At 41.6% G+C, this 17,323-nt stretch overlaps 2 protein-coding genes across 8 annotated transcripts in view; one reads left to right on the top strand and one right to left on the bottom strand.

Annotated features, from left to right (window-relative positions):
- The window catches only part of CCDC191 (coiled-coil domain containing 191), a 104,713-nt gene extending 99,687 nt beyond the window's left edge, over positions 1 to 5,026 (bottom strand). For 6 of the 7 annotated variants that reach the window (XR_014263036.1, XM_082460158.1, XM_082460159.1 and 3 more), the window contains exons 1-2: positions 4,539 to 5,026; positions 1,881 to 1,919 (exon numbers count right to left, since the gene is read on the bottom strand). Coding sequence is in view for 6 of the 7 variants with exons in the window: in XM_082460158.1 (XP_082316284.1) it covers positions 1,881 to 1,919; positions 4,539 to 4,631 (132 nt within the window). In the remaining variant the exon portion in view is untranslated. The remainder of the gene's footprint in view (positions 1 to 1,880; positions 1,920 to 4,538) is intronic. The other variant, XM_082460162.1, reaches the window with a different exon arrangement.
- A 596-nt stretch (positions 5,027 to 5,622) lies between these two features.
- Positions 5,623 to 17,323, top strand: part of QTRT2 (queuine tRNA-ribosyltransferase accessory subunit 2) — a 23,549-nt gene continuing 11,848 nt past the window's right edge. Inside the window, exons 1-5 of the mRNA XM_082460244.1 lie at positions 5,623 to 9,693; positions 11,305 to 11,525; positions 12,275 to 12,330; positions 14,041 to 14,117; positions 16,054 to 16,266. Of these exons, the coding sequence (XP_082316370.1) occupies positions 9,682 to 9,693; positions 11,305 to 11,525; positions 12,275 to 12,330; positions 14,041 to 14,117; positions 16,054 to 16,266 (579 nt within the window). The 5' untranslated portion in view covers positions 5,623 to 9,681. The remainder of the gene's footprint in view (positions 9,694 to 11,304; positions 11,526 to 12,274; positions 12,331 to 14,040; positions 14,118 to 16,053; positions 16,267 to 17,323) is intronic.

Genomic DNA, 17,323 nt, shown 5'->3' with positions numbered 1-17,323 from the left:
CAAAGATACTGGAAAAGAAAAAGAAATAGTATGGCAATCAGAATGGACTGCAGGGTGAAATGAGAACTTCTTGATTTTTTGCAAGACGGGAGATTTGAGGGTATAATGGAGAAAGAGCTACTGCAGAAGTTTTAGAGGAGTGATAAAATCTAACCAAGTCAAGCTGGCTGACAATGGCATGAAAGAGGAAAATGGTGCAGACAAGTCACAGCAGAATTTTATCCTTCTATTTTACCTAAATCTTCCCCTCTGGAGGAGACGGTGACTAAATGTACAATTAAGCCCTGCAAAGGCTTGGCATTCTGACTTTCAACACTGACACGCAAGCTGAGCCTGACGGAGACTGAGAAGTGGGCTTCCTAGAGGCTAGCCTCCATGACGGTGGACCCATTTTACTGTCTTCTAAGTCAGGCCTTCTGCAGGAGCCAGGAAGCTTCCCTGGCCCCATTTATACGAGCGCCCCACGCCATGAGCTTCCACTGCATCCTTAATTCTCCCAACAATTTAAAGTAAGTTGTTTAGCCCCGCACTGGACTATAAACTCTGGGAAGGCAGAAACTGTACCTGCCCCGTGCACTGTTTTACTTCCGGTGCCCAACATAGTGGGCTAGTACTTGGCAGGAACTTAATAAATACTGGCTGGATGAAAAAATGGTTAAGTGATTATATCTGGGCTAGGTTCCACCTGGCCTGGTGCTCATAATGCCTGTCAATTTAGATAAGTAATAGCTCTTCAAAATACTACCAGGCAGAAGGATATTTTCCCAGGAAGATACTACATGATTTTGAAACATGTGGTGCACAAATTAGTATGGCAAGTTGCCAAAATGACACTCGGAGGCACGCACCAGAAGTGGTTTAATGGTACTTTCAACTTAAATGGTACTTGGACTCAAAAATATACGTCTCAGGACTTCCCTGGTGGTGCAGTGGTTAAGAATCTGCCTGCCAATGCAGGGGACACGGGTTCGTGTCCTGGTCCAGGAAGATCCCACATGCTGTGGAGCAACTAAGCCCATGAGCCACAACTACTGAGCCTGAGCTCTAGAGCCCGCAAGCCACAACTACTGAGCCCATGTGCCACAACTACTGAGCCCATGTGCCACAACTACTGAAGCCTGTAGGCCTAGAGCCCATACTCCGCACCAAGAGAAGCCACCGCAACGAGAAGCCCGCGCACCGCAACGAAGAGTAGGCCCTGCTCGCTCCAACTAGGGAAAGCCTGCGTGCAGCAACTAAGACCCAGCCAAAAATAAATTAATTAATTAATTAAAAAAAAATATATATATATACGTCTCAGTCCTGGAAGAGACTAGAGGTGATCTAACCCAATCCACCACCATCCTCCACCCCCACTAAACGCTCAGACATATTCCTCATTAGTCCTAACATTAAGTGACCATTTAGAACCCACTTGAATACCTCTAGTGATAGAAAATCCATCTGTTTATAAGAATGCCCACTCCATTTTTGGATTGCTTTAGTTATTAGAAGATTCTTACTTGTGATGCATGCATAGCTTTTACCTATTGTATTGGTCCCACAGGTCAATGTAACTACAGTACGTTCTTTCCAATTACCTGGGGAAAGCCACAATGTCCTCTCCTAAGGCTTCTCCTGCCCTCCTCGTTTAATCCTCTTCAGATGATCCTCATGGCATTTGAAAGGGATGTCTACCTGTTATCTTGTCATTCATGCTTTTATGAGAAGCCACAAAATCATGAAAATGTACTACAGTACAAAACTAAGGCAACATATATAGTCACATGGGAATGAAACAGCAAAATATATGCAAAATGGAGACCTATTAGTATTCCTATTCCATCTGATTATGTGTGACTGTTAATTCTCTTTCTATCTTAATTATGAAACATCCTTACCTTAATCCAGTATTCCACATTGTCAGGGTCAAACACAGGCTGTAGATAATATATACAGAATATTAGTACCCAGCAATGTATCTATCAACTTTGCCATTTTAATTTGTCTTTCTGGTTGAAGCATGTGGACAAGCGTCCTTTAGTCTTTCCCCACAGCATTGCATTAGAAAGTTCAGCAACAAAAAAAATACAGAATGCTGGCAGAATGAAGAAAACACGAAGCCTTCTCTGGAACGACTTCTGACTGCTTTATCTTTTACCTAGGCCCATCTCCAGATTCTGATTTAATTGGTCTGGGGTAGGGCCCATGGGTCAGTATTTATTTAAAGCTCCCCAGGGTTAAGAGCCAAGATAGAGGAATGCTACATATAATATTCCTTATAAAAACCCAAATAGGGCTTCCCTGGTGGCACAGTGGTTGGGAGTCTGCCTGCCAATGTGGGGGACACGGGTTCGAGCCCTGGTCTGGGAGGATCCCACATGCCGCGGAGCAGCTGGGCCCGTGAGCCACGACTGCTAAGCCTGTGCGTCTGGAGCCTGTGCCCCGCAACAGGAGAGGCCGCGACGGTGAGGGGCCCGCGCACCGCGATGAAGAGTGGCCCCCGCTTGCCGCAACTGGAGAAAGCCCTCGCACGGAAGCGAGGACCCAACACAGCCAAAAATAAATAAATAATTAATTAAAAAAAAAAAAACCCAAATAAGCACTGATTAATTAGCCAGATTATTCAAGTGTCATGGAAGCAAATCTGCTTGGAGAAAGGTGTGCGCCTCTCCCCAGACCCCTCTTTTCATGAGTAACTTGTATTTACCTAGAGCAGGGATATTGTTTGGTCCAATAAGAAATGGGGGGGCAGAGTGAGGGATAACCAATCTTCCACTGTTTTACAGAGCAAAAATAAGGCAGAAATCACATAAATTTCTACCCAGGTCAGTCAGACATTAATCTGAAATTAGAAATCAGACCAGTAGGACACCTGCTTTCTTCACTCTCTGTTAACTCTCAGAAGTTTGCAGAATTCCCTCTAATAGCAACTTAACAAATAGAGGTATTTGCTTTGCTAATAATTCAGGTGGGTTTTTAAATAAATAAGGGAATATGTAAACGAACATGCTGACACATACAGGAGGGAAAGGTATAATACTATCCTTCACTTATATAACACTTCCCCTTCAAAGCACCTTACAGATAACTAATTAATGCAGCTGTACTGCTGAATAATTTTGTCGCTGCAACAAAGAAACAGCTGATCCTATTCAAACACAACTGAACCTCAAGGAGCTCTTGTGTTTTTACCTTTCTATCCTCTAGGCAGTAACAATGAGCACTAGCAGCAAAAACTTTCCTTTTGGGGTCCCCAAAACTGTCCCCAGTTTTTACCTTTCATCATCAAGTTTATACCCATAACCTACTTTGGATCCAATCTATTATGGAACTGGTACAACAGGAGCAGACTCTGTTTCCAAGTCTAATGCTCCAGTCTGCACACTCCAGCATCTGGCGCAAGATATTCACCAAGTAGAGTACGTCCAGTGCGTTATTTAGCTGGTATACTTAGAATAACCTGCAAGCACAATTGCCTAGGGGCCTCAGAGACGCCACACGTCTACAGAATATTTTTTAAGGAGGTGTAACTTAAGGGTGAAAACAGCTGTAAGCTGAGAAGTCCTCTATTTGGTACTCCCATTTACATTTAAAGCATTCATTTTTGTGACTGTTAAAAAAAGTAGTCTGTGGGGCTTCCCTGGTGGTGCAGTGGTTGAGAATCCGCCTGCCAGTGCAGGGGATACGGGTTCGAGCCGTGCTCTGGGAAGATCCCACATGCCGCAGAGCAGCTAAGCCCATGCGTCACAACTACTGAGCCTGCACTCTAGAGCCCGCGAGCCACAACTACTGAAGCCCACGCGCCAAGAGCCCGTGCTCCGCAACAAGAGAAGCCACTGCAATGAGAAGCCAGCGCACTGCAACGAAGAGTAGCCCCCTCTCGCCACAACTAGAGAAAAGCCCGCGCGCAGCAACGAAGACCCAATGCAGCCAAAAATAAACAAATTAATTAATTAAAAAAAAAAAGTAGTCTGTGTAAAGCACACTCCATGTGACTGTGACTTTGCACATGTCATTTACACGTTTCAAGTTTACAGTGGGGTTATCAGTTTTCCATGTCTTTGGTTGCTAATGCATCAAAGAAGGTGGCAAATATAAAGAGGATCTATTTTTTGATTGTTTCTAGAATTTAGATTTTCAAGTGAATCAAGTATTGATATAGTCAATATTCACTTGCATTTCTGAGTTCATTTCAGATACTTTATGTAAAACTAGAAGGGAGGAATATGAGGCCGAGGACTTAAGGTGAAGCTCTTACCCCTCCAATAAAGACGTTTCCTATGATTGCAAAACATTAAAAAAAAAAGAAAAAAGAAAGAAAGAAAAGAAAAGAAAGAGAAATGAAACCGTGCGGGAACTTCCCTAAAACCAGGAGTGGTGGGGAGCAGGGATAGCCTTAGCGCAGTGCTGGCTCTCAGTGGGTCATGGCAGGAGCGGACCAGGTAATGATGCCCCTGGGGCAAGAGGGAGGAAGCGCAGGTGGGGCTGCGGCTGGCCTTAGGGCCGGTCCCCGCCTCCCCTCCCCTCTCCAAGAGCTCCCGATAGGAATGGATCACCTTGGTGGGACTCGGCTTCCTTGTAAACTGTTTCCATCCATTCAGCCCCGACCTCTTCCTTGAGGAGGACCTTTCCTGGGGCGCCAGAAGCATTTTCCAGGTTCAGGGCCGGACTTCGGCTAAAGCTGAAACAACCGCTCCTTTGCCAAGACTGCTTCCGGGTCTCCCTGGGAGTTGTAGTTCCTCTGCCCTCAAAGGCTGCAGGTGTGGGGCGCCGCCGAACCACCACTCCCAGGAGGCTTTGCGCAGGCGGAACGTGTCTGCTCAGTTACCCATGGCAATGGTAGCAGTCCCTCGGCCTTGCAAACACCAAAGCTCATTTTCAATTACCTTTGCCTTTTCCTGGCGCCCGGTGATGACGCAATGCTCCCTGATTGGCTCTGCATCGGAGGCGGTGGTTCAGGGAGCCGAGAATTCTGAAAGCTGGACACGTGGTAGCGAACGGCGAGGAGCTTAAGGGGTCTCAAGCCCAAAAAAGTTGGGAGGTTTGCAGGTAAGTGCTCCCTTTCCCTGTTGGTGTGGGAGCTGCTACGCGTAAGGGGAGGCTGCTGCGAGAGAGTCGCGTCGCGTCTAGATGCTTCCTGGTTGTGTTGCGGTAACTGTGATTGTACTCGCGCCATGTCTCTTTCGTTTTTCTGGGTCGCCTGGTGGATCCTGGCTTCTATAAATCCATATTCTCCCAAATCGTGTGAGCCTCACCGCATCTCAGAGAGAAAAGTGTCTCCTTTCGACCGGGCTCTGCTTAAAGGTCAAGTTTCTGTGCGCAAGTTTTTTCTAGACTCCCCAGGGTGCTTGGGAAGGTTGGACCGATCTCGAACACCTGATCTAAGCGCTTCGCGAGGTCTGGGGCCCCTGGAGACGGCCCATGGAGTGAAGCTAAATCCATCGTTATTGACTGAGCCTAGGTGTTCCCGGGGACAGTCCATGCTGGGATATGTAGGTTCATAAGGCAGGGTAGAGATTTAGACCCAGCTACTTTGTAGTTGTATGACCTTACGCAACTTGTTTAATAACTCTCGGACCCTCAATTTACTCATCTTTAAAATGGGAGCTATAGTACCTATATCAGCGCACTGCTGACTTGAGATTTGTCAAAAAGATCAGGGAAGCTGTGCCCTCAAGACTACTGCATCAATCACAGGACCTGTTCTGTAACTTGAGTGTTCATCAGAAGGGTGATGGTAGAATAAATTGTGTTACATCCAAGCTATGCAATATCATGAAGTAGTTATTTTAAAGGGTAAGTTAAATTCTGTGTCTCTTCTTCAGGAAAAATATCCGTTGTGTATTCCTGGGAGAAAGCAAATTTCAGAGAAGTTCTTATAGTATAGTATATTTGCATGTTTTTAATTAAAAAACACCCTTTCCCATACAAGTATATTTAAATGTTTGTGTGCATATATAGAAAGGTTGTAGAGGTTGGAGGATGGATAGAGGCAGAGAAGGGAAATAAAGGAAAACAAGAACAGTAATAACAGTATAGCGAAATGGAAAATATGACTGTAACATTATATCTTAACATTACAGTTAATATATAAACATTGCATGTGTTTATGGACAAGATGGGACTTCTAATAGACTACCAGCCTATTAGAGTACAGCCTCTAAAGGCAGACTTCTATGATTTAAGTGGCTCTGCCACTTTGTAAATGGTGACTTTTTTAGCCTCGGTTTCCTCATCTGTAAAATGCCCATAATAATAGCATCTGCCTTAGATTGACATGATAGTACATAATAGTGGAGTTACCATGTGACTAACAGGACCTGATACATAGTAAACAACCAATAAATGTTGCTACTGTTGTTGTTATTTCTTTAAATAGGTGAAACTAATTTAACTTTTATTGTGATTACTGACATATTGGGACTTACTCCTGCCATCTTATTTTGTATTTTCTATTTTTGATGTGCCTTTTGGTCTCTTTTCCTCTTTTTTTCCCTTAAGTATTAACCAAGTTTTCTTTATCCTTCCCTGCCCCTCCCCAGCGGGTTTGGGAATTATCCATTTTCAGTAATCTTTTAATGCTTACTTAAAAATTTTTAACACGCATACTTAAAGTTTAACATTATTCATGATCTCTCTCCTCCTCCCAAATAGTGTAAGAATTTTAGAATAGTACCTCTGAATAATCTCCTCCTCATCTTCCGTTACTAGTTTCTAGAATTTGAGTCCATCATTTCTATATGTCTTTCTTAGTCAGCTCAGTGCACCGTATTGTTTAGAAGTCCTTCAGACTTTTTTTGCAGGCATATACAGACAGTGTACAGTGTGTGTTTGTGTGTGCATATTTATAAATATATATATGCAATTTTTCTTTTGCAAAAAATATGTTTACCTAAGCCTGCTCTTTTCCCTCAGTGTATTGTGGTCATCTTTCCATGACAGTCTGTAGAGAATCCATTAAGAAACATTAAAAAAATCCCTTTTTTCCTAAGGGAATGGAAGGAGGGGAGAAATATGTGGCAATGGAGGTATTAAGATACGTACAGTGCTGCCACAAGTGCAGGGAATCTTGGTTAGCCCTGGTAAAAGCATAGATCTACTTGTCCTTAAAGTGATTAAGAGTTTTTCCATTAACCATTATTTCCAAATGGCTCTTTTAATGGTTTTTTAAGACTTTACCAGGAAGTGAAAATGTAGATGTTTGTATATTGAGAAAAGCACAACCCCAGAAATCTTAGAAGAGACTCACAACAAGTGAAAGGGAAAAGGGTAATGATATGAAGCCAAATAAAAACCAGTTAATATTTTGGAGACCGTTAGTTTGTTTCTTGAGAACTTTGCTTGGATCAATAGACTATATCACTCCAAAAGCATGTTTTAAAAATATGTACATGAGGGCTTCCCTGGTGGTGCAGTGATTGGGAATCCGCCTGCCGATGCGGGGAACAAGGGTTCAAGCCCTGGTCCGGGAGGATCGCACATGCCGTGGAGCAGCTGGGCCCATGCGCCACAACTACTGAGCCTGTGCTCTAGAGCCCGCGAGCCACAACTGCTGAGGCCCGTGTGCCTGGAGCCCGTTCTCTGCAACAGGAGAGGCCACCGCAATGAGAGGCCCGTGCACCGCAGCGAGGAGTGGCCCCTGCTCACCACAACTAGAGGAAGCCCACGCGCAGCAGTGAAGACTCAATGCAGCCAAAAATTAAAAAAAAAAAAATGTACATGAATATGTATATGTGTGTATATATTATGTTCACATTACTCCATAATAAAACCTTTTTGTGTTCAAGCCCCTAGAAAAAAGGTGCAATTATAAAAACACTAACCACAAATTGATCAGTAACGAGGAAAGGAGAAAGCTGGGTTCAAAGCTGGACAAAGTTGCATGTTATTTTTTAAATGTTGATTTCCAGCTAAAGTACATTCTCTGACGCTTTCCTCAGATTTCTTAATATTTGTATTCATCCTCACAATACACAGAATCACCAGTAACAATTTATCTATTACAGTACTTTTCTTTAGACACATTTGTCTACGTTTCCTTTGATGCCATGTCCATTTACTGTGATTAGGGTCGGACTCTTAAGAAACCCCGAACAGCAGAATGTGAGTACATAGCATCAGAGTCCCATACTGTGGAGAGAACCACGTGGGTATTTCTCTGCAGCTGACCTAGTGGGTTCAGTACACTAAGCTAAGGATTTTCAACTTCATCCTTAAAGTTATGGAGATTAAACTTTTGTGCATTGTGTCACAGGAGGACCCATCTCTGCATCTAAGAGCATGGTGGCTGAGGTCTTCTAGAACTACAACGGACCTGTAGTGACAGACCTTGGGTTAAGAATGAAGGAAGCTATTTCTTCGATTGAGGAAAGAGTGGGAAGAGGAGATATGCATATACCGACACTGTATTACTCTCACTTCAAAGATGTAATCAAAAGCTCAGGCCTCTTGGCAGAGACCTGGGTTCTAGACTAAGTCTGATTAATCTTGCTTAGCCTCAGATTTGTTATTGTGGGACGGCAGAGCGGATGATGAAGTTCACGAGGAGCTCTCAGTTTGGCGTCTCTGGTAGTAATGGTCAGACTTCACTATTTTCAGCATTTCTAAAGTCCGATGGCAGTCATACATTACCTGGGATGTCAAACAGAGGTTTACTAAAGCACTGCGGTTTGTTGTTTTTACCTGGAATTGAGTTAACTTGACATGGAAAAGCACATTATCTCATGCTTGTCAGCAGCTTTGATTGTCAATCTTTTATGTTATTTATTAATAAACTGGAAAAATGAAAGGAGGGTTTGATGGGGAGAGATAGTAATAAAAATTGGTAGCATTCTAGAATCCTAAACTTCACTTTTCACACATCCTAGTTTTATCCTATGAAGGCTCTTCCTACTTTTATATGGATTTAATTTAAAATACAACTCGTGTGTACATTTAAACTCTTCACAAAACTTAAGCAGCTCAGATGAGACAGAATTTTTGGAGTAAGGGGAGGAACCAGCAAATTCTTCTCCCTAGGCCTTTCTGAAAACACGCGGGACAATGCAGTTTCTTCCTTTCTCAGAGGTATGTGAGGGTAGTAAGCGCTAAGTTGTTGCAATATTAGTAATCTTGGTCTATTAAATTTTCATTAGTTCTTATTTATGTTTCAAAAACCTATTGTTCCATATTTATTTATCAATAAGTGATTGATTAGTGATTCTAATAGTCAGAATAATAAGGTTGATTCATTAACTTTGAAGTGAATTTCTTACTTTCGTGCTTCCCCTGCTTCAGTTCTCTAGAACTTACTTAGATTGCAAAATACATTCTTTAACTTTGCTACAAATGGCTTCCAAGCTCTGTTAGTTTAAAAGATATTTATCACTTGAAACCAGAAGGTTATGTGTATTACTTGATAAATCAATAAGGAGTATGAGGGACTTCCCTGGTGGTCCAGTGGTAAAGAATCCACCTTACAATGCAGGGGACACGGGTTCGATCCCTAGTCAGGGGAACTAAGATCCCTCAAGCCTGCGTACCACAACTACTGAGCTCGCACACCTCAATGAGAGAGCCTGTGGGATGCCCACGCTCTCTGAACCCCGTGAGCCACAACTAGAGAAAACGCGCACGCCACAACTAGAGAGAAGCCCGCGCGCTGCAAGGAAAGATCCGGCATGCCTCAACGAAGATCCCGCGTGCTGCAACTAAGACCCGATGCAGCCAAAAGTAAATAAAATAAATAAATAAATAATAAATCTTTTTTTAGAAAAGGAATATGATTGTATAAACTAATGACTCTTCTTTTGTATTGTATTTTCTATATTACCTTCTCATTAGCCTGTAATTATATTTATTTTTTTGGTATAAACTTTCTTTTATTTTAGCAGTTTTAATGTGTAATAGCATGGCTTTAAAAAAATAGCTTTTATATTACCCTTTGTTAAAACATAATAACTTTTTTCTCTTAACACTCTCCATTTCTGTGGGTTCCAGTGAGATATTTTATCTTTGTGATAACTTGAAATAATGAAGGTAGAGTCACAGAAAATTGACCAGCCTTTCCCCAAATACTTATACCATTTTTTATAATTCATGTTTAACATGAAATCACTTATTGAACCATAGGGAAAGTAGTTATTCTTTTTTCTAAAATTCAAAAGACTGTTAACTATTTTATTTCAATATAAAAATTTATAACTCCCAAAAAAGTAATATTTGCATTCCTGAATATTTTTTAACTAACGATAAATAATGCTTATTTATTTGGTAACATCTTAAACAATGGTTGACTTTCAGCGTGTGGTTTAGTATAATGCTTAAGAGGATAGGATCTAAGGTTGGAACCTCTCAGAGAGCTGTATTAATTTATCTATTAATAAAACTGGGCCTAGCCTAACTGGCAAAAATTCCAGAGGGTATGGTATCAATACTTGCTGCAGAGACGCTGGTATTTCAATGCTGGATATCCAGTGACATTTTGCAAATGATCTGCCATGCCTGGTTACTAAGTTTTACAGGGCATTTAAAGAAGTGGGGCCCAGGATTTGCTTCACTGAATAATAATTAACACAGTCCAACAAAGTAATTGACCACATTTTCTGATTTTTTTCCCTGTGTATCTGTGGAATTTAGAAAGTATATCTTTTTTGTTAATCAAATATTTTTCCTTCCCAATTATAAGAGTAATGCAACGTTGCTTACGAATTGCATGGATACGCCACACAGTTTCTCACCTCTATTTGGACACCGTATAAGAACAAAGTTGGAGAATAATCCCACCTCTCTGACATAACCTCTGTGTATCTCTTGATGTATGTTTTTTGATATATTTTAATAAACAGCAGAATGCTGTTTTGGAATCTGTTTTCTTCATTTAATTACATATTAGGAAAAACTGCTATGTTGCCTAGTATTCTCTCAAATTAGAGAAAGAAAAAAAATGGATCAAATCAGTAATCAGTATTTCCTAAGCAGTATGACCTTTCTCTATACACATTTTCATGGCTGAGAGCAATCCTTGGCTTCACAGTGCTCTTTCCATGATTAGTCTTTACTTCTGTTCTTCTGCTTGTTTGGTTTCCATCAGCTCGGACAAAATTTCCATGACTGAATTTAAATGTGGTTGATGTCATCATATTGTGCTGGGACTTTGGGGAAGGTGTCTTATTCTCTCTGTGTCTTTTCCCATTCCCCTATTCCTGATATCTAAAAAAATCCTAGACAGGAAGTAATAACAAACATGCTATCTTTTTTTTTTTTTTGTAGTTTGCTTGGAAAAATGTTTAGCTTTTAGATGTCATGGAACTCCTTCTGAATGTAATGTACTTTTCTTATCAGGACCTAGAGGAACCCCTTAGGATGAAGCTAAGCCTTACCAAGGTGGTTAATGGCTGTCGCCTAGGAAAAATAAAAAACCTAGGCAAAACCGGGGACTGCACCATGGACATTCCAGGCTGCCTTCTGTACACCAAGACTGGCTCTGCCCCACACCTGACCCATCACACGCTGCATAAAATCCACGGGGTTCCTGCCATGGCTCAGCTTACACTGTCATCACTGTAAGTATGAGACGTGATCGTTCACATGTCAACCCTGGCAGCAGCTTGGTTACCTTAATAAGGTGTGGTAAAGAGGAAGACTTTTTTGCTTACGTGCAAAATTTGTAGGTTTTTTAGAATGAAATCAGAAGAGAGATATCAAATATTATACATCATCTGGCCCTAATCTGGAATCATGGGCCAGACCTACATGATAGAGCTGCTTCACTTTTCCATACCGCCCTCATTGCCACTGCTCCCAGGGGTGACAGGGCCTGGAATGCTCTATGAGGGCTAAACTTGGAACCTAGGGGCTGTCTTCACGCACCAGCCTCAAAGTTTTCTCTGTCTTTGCACATGTTCTACTCTAGGGAAACAACTAATGGAGTGAGATCATTTTGTGTAATGTACATACTGACCTCATCCCTAATTGAAGAATCTGCTATAAGATCAAATAACTCTGTAAGACTGTGTTAATAACAGTGATTTTAAAGGGACAAGGGACAAGAAGAAAATCTAGATATTCTGAGGCCGTTGCTCTTTGCCAATTTCTCCTCTCACAGAACCACTTGCAAATTGAAGAGCTTTGCTCTGGCTAATGAACCCAACCTAATGAGTGGGGGACTCTTGAATAATGGTGTACTTGGTTGTTTGAGACTACATTTACTGTCACGTAGCTTGTTTGGGTGAGAAGAGGGTTTCAGTTGTTGCATAGAGTATCTGTAGAATGATTCATTATTATGTTACATAGTTTTCTGTTTTGCTTACAGGGCAGAACATCATGAAGTCTTGGCAGAATATAAGGAAGGAGTTGGAAAGTTTATAGGTAAAAATTAATCAAGTTATTTGTGTGTGCCTTGTGGTGTATTAATTTGGAGGTTGGAGATGCTGTTTATTCTTTGATCCTTCATTCATACATTTATTTATTCATTAATTTAATAAGCATTTAATGAGTATCTAAGAACCAGGAACCCCTTTGAACTGGGGATTCAAAGATGAGTGGGAAACAATTGCTGCCCTCATGAAACTCAGAGCCTAGTTGGGGTAAAGATAAACAGGTAATTCTAGTAGAGTGTGGTGACTACATTTGCAGGATCAGGTGTAGATACAGGTATCATGAGAGCCCAGAGGAAGGAACACATAACCTGCTGTTGGGTCCATGTGGAAGGAGGTCAGAATAAAGGAAGGATTATTGACAAAGAAGATGAGGGGGCGCCTTAGCTGGGTCAAGGAGGAGTAGGAGTTAGCCAGGTCAGGAGGTGGGTGCAGTGGTGGTGGGAGACAGGTGTGGGCAGACACTCCAGGCAAAGAGCAAAGACCTAGAGGTGAAGGACTGCATGGGACATACCTAAGATCCAAAGCAGGCTTGTCATGTTTGAGCCTAAAACATAAGGCAGAGGATGAAGAATTTATATTCAGCTATATTCTGATATGTGAATATTATCTTCTGTTCCAGAAATAGGATTTTGAATGCTGATCTATGTGTCCATTTATTTATAGGAAAGCTTAGCAGGGACAGCCAGAGAACCAATTCTTCTGTAGACCATTTTCTTTTGAAGCTTTTTCCCAATATCTAGGACTCACTTAAATGAATGAAGATCCTGCTTCCATTGGTTATTCAGTCCTCTGCTTCTGAGGGAAACTGCATGATGACTTGGTTGTCACAAGGGCCTGTGTTTCAGTAGAGGAATTTATATAATATCATTTTCCTTGATCTGAGACCAATTTTAATAACCAGCTTTAAAGTATACAAGAGTATAATTAAGTGAAAATAGCTAATATAAGCTTTCTAGAGATAATTGTAATAATTGAAATTGTAGACAATAAGGTGGAGAACTGCAGAGATTTTTGTTTGCTTTATATTTTTGGTCTTTTTTCAGCAAAATTCTATTTTTTTTTTCTTATGAAAATGCAGCATATGAAATTTAAGTACATATGGCTTAGTAAACTATTTTTGGATTTTTTTTTTTAAACAACTATCTTTTTGATTAAAGAACCTAAGAAACTGGCATCTTGAGTAAATGAAACTTATTGAAAATGAGATCCATTTGCAATGTCCTGCAGCTTTTCTATAATTCTGCCCCTAGGGACCCATGGTGTGGGCTGGATTTATTATTAATAAGATTACCTATTGACTGTATAATTTCATCTTTCCAGTAGCTAGTTCCCCTTGGATAGTGCCTAGAATGACCATACTTGATATTAAATTCTTCAAAGCAAATCAAGTAGGGTCAACATATCATTAAACACTTTCATTGTATCATACTTCAGGTTATACCTTTCTTTTGTAGCAACTCACTATGTCTTTAGACATGAACCTTTATGTTTAATTCTTCTTTTAGGTTAGTAGGTTTCAAAGTAATCTTTTCATTCATGTTGACAGGCCTCCTACAATTCTAAGATAAAGTATGAGCAATTTATTGTGTTTTAGACTTGCTTTATCCAGCAGTACACATTATGAAGCTGCTCTCTGTTACAACACAGTGTAATTTTTGATGTAAGTGCTCTCAAGGGTTCTTTTTTTATGTTTATACAGGCATGCCAGAATCACTCTTGTACTGTTCCCTGCATGATCCAGTCAGCCCTTGCCCAGCTGGTTATGTAACAAATAAGGTATGTTCTCAGAAGGTCCTCCAAGGCTGAAGGTTTTTCTCAGGAAGTCAGCCTATGGGATCTCTCAGATGCAAGGATCCCACTGCTTGGGATGCTGACCCATTCCAGACCCCTTTATGCCTTCTCTTTATTTCTACGACTATAGTGGGATGGTGTGGTTTATAGGAGTTAGAGTGGGGCAGCCCAAGGATGAGGTTAAGGTAAGGACTGTATCCTCAGCTTTTTCATTGTTGCCAAAAATTTGGGAGTAGAGAAAGGTCAAGTACATGCCAAAAAAAGAAATTGCTATGATGGTAGAAAACAATAGTCTTTTGATACCATGCTTTATTTGAAGTTTTAACAACCTCAGGAATAGTGGGGAAAGTTGCTGATGAGTGTTATCACATGTATAACTATATATAGTAGAATCTCAGTATAATACTGCTGTTCAGAACAGAATTTGAAAAAGCCGGAGATTTTAGCTAGTGAAAAACAGTATTCAAAGGACTTCCTTAAAAGTTTTAACCTGAGATATGGCCCCATTGCATTGTCCCTGAGGACAGCATTCTGGAAAAGCTTTAGTATATATTGCCACTTTACAAACACAGTTACTTTTCCTGCACCCACTTTATTGATATCAACAATATCTATTAATCTTACCTAAGATAACTATTTTAAATTTGTCTTCTGTTTTACACTTCTTTTCATTTTGTAATTTGAATTCAAAAGAAAATATTTCGACCTCAGTTGTCTCTTCCATTTATAAGGGAGAAAGTATTCATTTAAACAGTGTTCTTATGCCAGAATAAAAAGATTGTATGTGGCCCCGCATTTATGTCCATCTCTTCTAAGAAGAGAGATGCTGTAGGGAAAGGAATAACCAAAGGAACATATAGAGATTCTTGTGTACTATGGGATTTATGTCTTTGCACATGTTTCTGTATCTAACTCAATCTAGTAAACACTTATTAAACATTAATAATGTGTGAGGCCCCAGACTGTGCGTTTGGGGCACAACCATGAATTCAGATACTCTAGTCAGACATATATACAATGGTGTGATAAGGGCTATCTTTTCTTTTTCTTTCTCTTCTCTTTGTTTGTTTATTTGTGGCTGTGTTGGGTCTTCGTTGCTGTGCACGGGCTCTCTCTAGTTGCGGCGAGCAGGGGCTACTCTTCGTTGTGGTGCGTGGGCTTCTCATTGCAGTGGCTTCTCCTGTTGCAGAGCACGGGCTCTAGGCACGTGGGCTTCAGTAGTTGTGGCTCGCGGGCTCTAGAGCACAGGCTCAGTAGTTGTGGCGCGCGGGCTTAGTTGCTCCACGGCATGTGGGATCTTCCCGGACCAGGGATCAAACCCATGTCGCCTGCATTGGCAGGTGGATTCTTAACCACTGCACCACCAGGGAAGCCCCAGGGCTATCTTTTCTGTGAAAGAAATAAATACAAATTGCTGAAAGAGCTTATAAGAGTGAGCAATTGATTATGCCTAGTAACGTTTGGGGAACACAATAGAGTAGATGGTATTTGAACTCTTATGTCTTGAATAGTATTTTACCAGGCAGAGAAGTAGGGGAAGGCCATTTCAGTCAAAAGGAACAATGTGAACAAAGACAGAAGAATTAAAGTCTATGGTGTATTCAGGAACAGCAGGGGGCGGGGGAGAATGGAAGACTGGGCTTCTGGAAAAGTAATTATGGAATTCTGAGTGCTAACTCAGAAGTTGGCTTGTGTGGCCATTGAAAGACTTTATCGGAGTCCCTCTGAGCTATCAGGTCCTTAGAGAATTTGGAATATAGTGTAGGAAACCTCTTTACCCACCGTGTCTAGGATATTGAATTGCCACCCTCTCTCCACCTGTAAAGAAGAATTGAGTTCAGGATTGCTTTGCTCATTTTATTATTTTCTTTTTCTTTGCATGTTACTCTTCCTAATCCCTCATCGTCTTGTCCCATGGCAGTCAGTGTCTGTGTGGGGTGTTGGAGGACGAGTGGAAATGACTGCCTCCAAGTTCATGGCAATTCAGCAGGCCCTTCAGCCAGACTGGTTCCAGTGCCTTTCAGATGGAGAGGCAACTTGTGATGAAACCACTTCCATAAAAAGAGCCAGAAAGTCTGTGGACCGATCGCTTCTATTCCTGGATAATTGTCTGAAGCTACAGGAAGAGTCAGAGGTAAAGCTGTGCCCCTCGCCACTCCTTTCTCTTAGAAACTCTCGCTAATTTACGTTCCGTGTTACCACCCTTTCTGCTCCTCCTTCTTCTCTGTTCCTCATTTCTTGGTCTCTTACTCTCACCTGATTTTTTTCCTGATTGTTTTATTGCTCTTTAGGATTCTATCTTAGGCTCTCTTTTCACCCCTCACTATTTGTTCTCCCCAGGCAGCTCCCCTTAGTTTTAATTGCTGAAAATTCTAAAATTGTGTGTGTAATGGAGATCGCTCTACTTAGCTTCAGAATTACATAACCACAGGCCTTTGCTGGGTTCTGTCACTAGAGTATTCCTCACGTGCACCTCAAACTTGGAGATAACCAAACTCGGTATCTCCCCTCCTCACACCTGCTCTTCCTTTGGCTCTCCCTCAATACTGTCTCCCTTTGTGGCAGCCCCCAGCTCCTCAGCCCAGAGATTTGAGTCTTTCAAGACCCCTTTTAATATCCAAGTAATATTCAGTTTTTCACTCCACCTTGGTACCAGTTCCCTAAATAAGTCTGGAATGTGCCCCTCCCCACCTTTCTTATCTCCTTAAGGCACAGTAAACTCATCATCTCATGAGCTGGGGAAGATGAAGCTGCAGCAGTGAATAAAGGATCTTTTTTTTTTTTTTTAATATATATTTATTTATTTATTTTTGGCTGCGTTGGGTCTTCGTTGCTCCATGTGGGCTCTCTCTAGTTGCGGCGAGAGGGGGCTACTCTCTGTTGCTGTGCGCGGGCTTCTCATTGCGGTGGCTTCTCTTGTTGTGGAGCACAGGCTCTAGGCATGCGGGCTTCAGGAGTTGTGGTTGTGGCTCATGGGCTCTAGAGCGCAGGCTCAGCAGTTGTGGCACACGGGCTTCGTTGCTCCGCAGCATGTGGGATCTTCCCGGACCAGGGATCAAACCCGTGTACCCTGCATTGGCAGGCAAATTCTCAACCATTGCACCACCAGGGAAGTCCCTGAATAAAGGATCTTGATAGCAGAGTTAATAAAGCTGGAAATGGAAGCGTTCATTAGGAGAGCGCAGAGGAGG

This window comes from Balaenoptera physalus, assembly GCF_965194825.1.
Source record: "Balaenoptera physalus genome assembly, chromosome: 4".
Lineage (NCBI taxonomy): Eukaryota > Metazoa > Chordata > Mammalia > Artiodactyla > Balaenopteridae > Balaenoptera > Balaenoptera physalus.
This window is presented reverse-complemented; position numbering and strand designations above follow the sequence as displayed.